The sequence below is a fragment of the Branchiostoma belcheri genome, unplaced genomic scaffold (genome assembly GCF_001625305.1).
Source record: "Branchiostoma belcheri isolate BF01 breed outbred unplaced genomic scaffold, Haploidv18h27 scaffold101, whole genome shotgun sequence".
Taxonomy (NCBI): Eukaryota; Metazoa; Chordata; class Leptocardii; order Amphioxiformes; family Branchiostomatidae; genus Branchiostoma; species Branchiostoma belcheri.
The window spans coordinates 429,587-436,787 of record NW_017802392.1 but is presented as its reverse complement, the minus strand read 5'-3'; the positions used below and the strand labels follow the sequence as shown (position 1 = coordinate 436,787).

The following is a 7,201-nucleotide window of genomic DNA, read 5'->3' as shown; positions in this document are numbered from 1 at the left end:
GTTGACTTTGTTTAATTCTCAATAATCTATATATATTTTAACTTTATATGTGTTTTTTTTTTGGATGTGTCTCCGTTCCTGTTGCCAGGCTCAGAATTCTGTGAATCGGAATTAATAAATGAATAAATATATACACTGTATTGTGCACTAGCACTTCGACAGAACGTCTCATACAACGTCAACCTTAATATATTCCATCCCCCCTCCCCCCATCTTCTGACACAGTGCAGTCACCATGCCCAGGTGGAAGTACCTGCTAGTACTCTGTACGCTGTTGATGTCGTTTGTTTGCCTGTGGATATTTGCCTCCGTGAGACTACCCAGCGCGCTAAGAGCGAGGTAAGGTAATGTCATTAGCCAAGGGTTGATAGTCCACCCCTGGATGCTTGTATTAACTCGTGTTTGGATTGTAACTTTCAAACAATCAAAGTTGTATGTATATAAGTGTCCACATTTGTACATGTAGTTTATGTTCAATTCATTGGGCGATTTTATAGTACAAAATGTACACTGTAATTTAATATAACAACTTAATTGCAAATTCTGTAAAATTACAAGTACGAGTAACTTAATTAATTTATTATACAAAAAATAAATAAGAATTATCAAGTACTGCAAAGCCCTGATTTACACACATTTATACATCTTTCGAATTCAGAGAGGCACCATTTCAATATCCGAGACAGAATTTCAAGGAAAGCGTTACCCTAGCTCCTTATTCGAAACCTACAACAACACACAACATCATCAGCAGAAGCAGTGAATGGTTTCTGCATGATGACACCTACACAAAATCGGTAAGTACTCTGACCCTTAGCCGGCAGTATTACACAATCGGGCCTATTTCCAATAACTTTTTGGTCATACATCTGTATTAAAGTCGTAGTTGATATATATACTACCCGAAACGTCTTCCCGTTTCCAAAACCATATTTGTATTTTTTTTTTAATTTTATTTATTTAATTAAAGAAACAACACAAGGACAAAGTGGGGCTACGCTCAAGTTAAGCACTTATTTTAACAGCCCCACTTGACAATTAACAACAGATACAACCAATACAATTATATAAATAAGAATAAAAGTGAGAACAAAAGTGTCGCAAAAACTAAACGTAAGCAGAAGTACTAATAATCAACCAAAGGAATGACAGCTGGAAACGTTTATTACCTCTTATATAAGGTTGAGTAAATAACATAAATTTTTCGAGCACTTTCAGAAAGACTATCTATATGAATTAAATGACCATATCCAGTTGCTTGAGTAACTAGTTTTGGGCGTATCTTAGTACCTGGATTTCTAACCTTCACCGACGTATTCTACGATACGCTACAGAAATGCCCCAGTGCCCTCAGACGGAGTCCAGAAAACTTACCCCCTGAGCTAAAGTTTATCGCGGACATTCCCGTTCTGATGTGGAACGAACACATCAACCCAGAGGAGTACAACAGACTCAAACAGTTCGACAGGAGCTACGGTTGGAAAAGTGTCCCTTTCGAAGGTATCAAATTACATGACATTGAAGATTCTTAAAGACCATTCTCGGATTTGTTGGTTCTCGATTTTTTTCATAAAAAATATGAAACGACAGGGCGAAAAAATAAAATAAAAACAGGTCTAGGCATCCTATTATAGCTCCAAATGCTACAATAGGAGCCATAAAGTCAACACAAAAGGCTGGGTTGATATTTAAATAATGAATTTTGAACTTTTATATCAAACCTTAGCATTGGTAGATGGAATAACTGTAACAACTAGGAAGAAAGGACTTTCGTTAACTGTTGGGGGCAAAATATGAGCATATTTTAGTTAATTCACAACCAGAATCTTTTTTTTTTTTTGCAAATCAGAAAAAAGTCAAGAGGCTAATCCGAGAACCAACAAATGAAGATGGTGTGGCCTTATCATATATATTTTGCCCTATCGAAATAAGTGCACGTAAACAAACTAGTTATAGGGCGATGTTACTTTGCGCCCATAGTTAGGAATTTTGTATAGCGTTGCTTGAGTTTTGTGTATGTCTAAGTTGATGTTCTTCCACATACAAGTGTACAAATCAGTGCAATTCAGCTTGTACCTCATTCTGCAGTGATGATTTTCTTGATAAACTGCAACTGTAAACTGTATAAATCTTCGATTAAACCTTTCGAATATTCAGTCAGCATGGCTTCAAACAGTAACAAAAAAAACTTTTCAATTGTACAGATATCACGAACAGCTTGAGGCACTTCGACACCGCTGCTCACCGGTACCTGTTCCCTGATTGGTCGGCTGACCATGACGTCTGCATGACGTGTGCTGTGGTGGGGAACAGTGGGATTCTGAGAGGATCACAGATGGGGAAAGAGATCGACGGTCACAACTTCGTCTTCAGGTAAAAAGTTCTTATACTCAATAGCAAAGTTCTTTGATCACAACCATTTTATTATTTTTTCACGAGCCGACATTTCGATGACCCTCTGTCATCTTCATCAGGGCAATTCTGACTGGTTTACTGTGCACCAAGTAACACCTAGCGCCAGTGCACAGTAAACCATGACAGATGGTCATCGAAACGTCGGCTCGTAAGAAATAAATGATTGTGATCAAATTAAAGAACTTTGCTATTCATTCGTTTACCAACCTGATGAAATTATTTACGGAGTTCTTATACTATCATAAAAGTTTATCTGTGTTGGTAGTTACATGTTTAAAGTTAAAACTTTTGGTCCAAAACTCTAGGTGAGAGAACTTTATTTTGTGTTGGACCAAAAGTTGCACAACTCCTCTAGATAAGAGACTGTATTCCAGGCTGTTATCTCACTGATCGCTTTTAATTTTTAGAGTCAATGCCGCCATTACGAGGGGTTTCGAAGAGGATGTCGGGAATAGAACGTCGTTCTATTTCCACAACATCAACACCATGTTGAACGCCCAGAAGAATTATGGGAAATACGGTTTTATTCAACCACCGCAAAACAAGGTAGGAATGGTTTACCACTGTTAACATTTCTTTGATACACCTTTTCACATTTACTTTATATAACATTTTGTATTGTACTTGCGTTAAATATTAATAGCACTACTGTGTACTACAACAAATGTAGTACTGTGCACACATATTCATATATTTACTCAAATGAGTGAATTTGCTATCACCTATAATCAATGCCTAGACACTATATCTAAAACTAAACATTTCCATAATTGATTTATATTGCATTTAAATCTCTATTTTCATTATCATCACCATCATATGTTAGCCATTTGCTTATCCTAACAAAAATTAGTTTTTGTTTTTCCATTACAGTTTCTGTATATGAGACATCTCCGCTAGTAATACATGTACATATTTCGCAAAGTTGGGTCACCAAGAAAATAAATGAATTTGACTTTATCTCTTGAAAAGGACACCATCTATGTATCTGTTATTGCCGACGTAAGAGAGCATCGGTATTTCAACGCCGCCATAAGTTGGAAACCGGTAAAATCCGGAAGAGACAAGGGTAAAAAGTAAGTTACATTAAGAAGCGTCTATCGCAAATCTGGTGGAACTGTCACAGTTCTTGTGATTGGTTGAGCGGTAGCCACAAATAGACCTATCAGTGTGAGATATACCAATGTGCACCTCCTCGTATTTCAGTTGATTGTTTTTTTTCAACGCTGTATCCAGGCCTGGCTGTATCATAAGTCAACTCAGCTTATGACCTACGTTTCTCATTTTTTGAGGTTGTAGATACAAATGATTGATACATTTGTTTTATTGCATTGTTTGTCTATCATTCACGATTTACTTAATAATATTTAACACGAAATAACCTGACATTTTATATTCTATAACATGCCTGTATCCCTCGCCAGACCACCTACACAGTATGGAGAAAAACCTGACAAGACGAAGTTTAGAATGACGCATCCTGATTTCATGCGGTACCTAAAGCTCTGGTAGGTCACTGGTGCAAAAATGATAATCTTTCTAAATCTGGAATGTCGACTGGCTGCATCGTGTTTTTACTAGTGTTGTAAGCATGCACATTGAAAAGTTGTCAACACCTATTTGCACAAGTTTCCCAGTGAGGTATCAAACTAGAAACTTGAAATTATAATATATGACTTCATATATATATACCTGATGTTAAACCATGTCATAGCATGTCATACACAGAGAAATCCATAGAACATTCGCACCGACAATTGGAACCGAATTCTGGATATGGAACTGTTATAGAACAATCGAATGTACAATTCGAATCGAATTTTTGGTGTAAATGGGTGAAAGGGTGGTAACTTTGAAGATGGACAAAAAATTGCCTTTAGAAAAGAGAAATCTTATAAAGTCAGTCTTAACAATCTGCATTAGTCTGAAATATCGTGCTCTTGAATAGCAAAGTTCTTTGATCCTTTATTTATTTTTTTCACGAGCCGACGTTTCGATGACCGTCTGTCATCTTCATCAGGGCAATTCTGACTGGTTTACTGTGCACTGACGCTAGATGTTACTTGGTGCATGGTGCACAGTAAACCAAGCTAGAATTGCCTTGATGAAGATGACAGACAGTCATCGTCGAAACGTTGGCTCGTGAAAAATAAATGGTTGTGATCAAAGAACTTTGCTATTAAAGAGCACGGTATTTCAGACTAATGCAGATTGTTCAGACTTCATAAGATTTCTCTTTGCTATTCATTCGTTTACCAACCTGACGAAATTATTTACCGTGCTCTTGTTTTCCTTGTTCTGTTCCTACCATTCTCCTGGCCGGATGTAGCTGGTTTAATGCCACCCGGCGGAGAGGGGTCATGTTCCGGCCCACGACGGGCGCCGCCATGTTGCTGACGGCCCTCCATACCTGTGACGTCACGGACGCCTATGGCTTCATCACGGAGGACCATGGGCTGTACAACGACCACTACTACGAACCAGAAAAACACGCGGTCAAGTTTCCGCCCAACCATGATTATCAGTTAGAGATAGAGTTATGGGATAAGCTGGACAAAGCTGGCGTTTTACATCTGTATAGGGGAAAAGGGCATGCTAGTACGAAGTAAGTAAGTATATAACGCTAAATAATGAAATGAAATGAAATGAAATGAAAGACGAAAGACCTTTATTGTACGTTTGTATTTTAACAAGCTAAGTACAGGTCATGTGTAAACAGGGAAAAGGGAATACTGCAATAACACTTGAACTATACATACTAATGTGATCTACTATTTACATGTTCAACTTCTTCTCGCTTCTTGACGCAGTTATAGATATACGAGCATATAGAACTAATGATACATGGTTCGTCAAGTTTCATAAGAAATGTGAATTTTTCTGATTCATTTAAATGTCCAAAGCTGGGGAACTTATCTATTATATAAGAATACAGGGAATCTCTCTCATTACTATATAACGTACAATCGACTACGAAATGATAACTCATCCTCAATCTTATCTAAATCACAAAATTGGCAAATCCTTTAATGTTTTGTTTTGTTTTTGTGTCCTTGCTATGCATTGTTATACAACCGACAAAGAGTGGTCCCAGACACACAGCATTACGTCGGTCCACCCTGGCTACCGTGTTTTCCCGCCAAAACAAACGGCTAATGTGGCCAATTTAAGTCAGGTGATCCTTGAAAAGCAAACAGTGGTCCGCATCGGGTGTCACGGTTCGAATGGACTCGTGGGGTCATGTGGCGTAGGGGCAGAGTGCTCGACTCGGAATCAACAGGTCCCAGGTTCGAGTGCTGACATGCCAACGATCTTGTGCCCTTGGGAGAGGCACTTAACACGACTTTCCTCACTTGAATGAATGAACGAATGAACTGGTTTATTTATGATATACAACACACATACCATTGCAGCCTTACATGGCTTACAGTATAAGTGTTTTGGAATAGGGTTGTATTTAGAGAAACATTCACTGTGTAACATACACGCAAACGCTCACACACTAGTACCCCCCCACACACACACACACACATGCATACATCACACAAAGACGTGCATACACACAACTAAACATCATCACACGACTTCATAAATTGACAAATAAAATAACATATCACAATACAGAAAGTTTGTTTATTCCATGCGTTAGAAACGTCTCGTATTAGATCTTGCGGGGTACAGTTCATACATACGTCATCCAAGATTTGGCCAAGATACAACTGTCTAACGTTACATTCATAAAACCGTTAGATTTGACTTAAAGATCGCAGAAAAGCAACAATGATAGCAGACAAACAATAATGCCGTAGCAGACAAACAATAAAGTTGACAACAATAGCAGTTTGACTGCTATATTATCAATCGACGGAAATACAGACAGAATAGATAAATACTAGAAAGGCCAATATTTGCTTTGGAGCAAATACAGCGATGGGTTCACCACATTTTACGACATGGCAGGGAAAGAATGAGAAACACAAGGGAAAACAATGATTGACATTGATATAACTATAATATGAAGTAACATACAACTAAAACAACCGTTGGATAGCTATTCCCTACTTTATTGGTTAGGATTTTTAATTGCATAATGCAAACTGTTGATTTTCAAAATAAAAAAAACGTTCATGCCCCGCATTTCAATGCTGGAGCAGAAAAGCTTGAAATACCTACCAAAACACTTGAATAAAGACATACTGTCAGTATGGAAATGCTCTGTGCAGGTGTTAATCAAGTTAAATCCCAACAGCCAATCAGCAAGAAATGCTCTGTGCAGGTGGAAATGCTCTGTGAAGGTGTTAATCAAGTTAAATCCCAACAGCCAATCAGCAAGAAGTATAGAGGAAAGCTGCATGCCTATTGGTTGATGCCCTGCATTCCATTGTGATGACTCATGCCCAGACGTGGTAAACACGGCACACTAACACAGTAATACATTTGCTATAACACAGCCAAAAAACTCAAATAAAACCATTCTAAAAGCCTGTATCACAAAAATTTTAAAAAACGCCTAGGGGTATTTGCCCACTGTACCTCCATACCAAATTTCAGGACCTTAGGCCCTAAAATGAAGAAGCTGAATCCATTTAAAAAATGGCAGGAGGAGAAGGAGAAGGAGAAGAAGAAACATCAGAAAAAGCAATATGGGTTCACCACCACTTCGTGGTGTGGTGAACCCATAAAAATGTACAAGTTCGAAAAGTTGGTCATGGTTTAAAGTCCTTTGTAAGCTATAAGACCATACTGAATCAAGTAGCCCTGTCATATCCGAACAGATAGAGAAATA

General features: G+C 38.0%; 1 protein-coding gene across 1 annotated transcript; it reads left to right on the top strand.

The window, feature by feature from the left end:
* The first annotated feature begins 254 nt into the window (after positions 1–254).
* Positions 255–5,033, top strand: LOC109474279 (alpha-N-acetylgalactosaminide alpha-2,6-sialyltransferase 2-like). The gene is made up of 8 exons (XM_019774555.1): positions 255–339; positions 659–797; positions 1,335–1,500; positions 2,205–2,373; positions 2,823–2,961; positions 3,388–3,491; positions 3,840–3,923; positions 4,745–5,033. The coding sequence occupies exons 1-8, from the start codon at positions 278–280 to the stop codon at positions 5,022–5,024; spliced, it is 1,143 nt and encodes a 380-aa protein (XP_019630114.1). The 5' UTR covers positions 255–277; the 3' UTR covers positions 5,025–5,033.
* The last annotated feature ends 2,168 nt before the right edge of the window (positions 5,034–7,201 follow it).

Bases quoted from the DNA above. Each gene is read 5' to 3' on its own strand.
- LOC109474279 (XM_019774555.1), top strand. From the start codon at position 278: ATGTCGTTTGTTTGCCTGTGGATATTTGCCTCCGTGAGACTACCCAGC. The intron at 1,501-2,204 runs GTATCAAATTAC...TCAATTGTACAG, and splicing joins GAAAAGTGTCCCTTTCGAAG to ATATCACGAACAGCTTGAGG. The intron at 3,924-4,744 runs GTAGGTCACTGG...GGCCGGATGTAG, and splicing joins ATGCGGTACCTAAAGCTCTG to CTGGTTTAATGCCACCCGGC.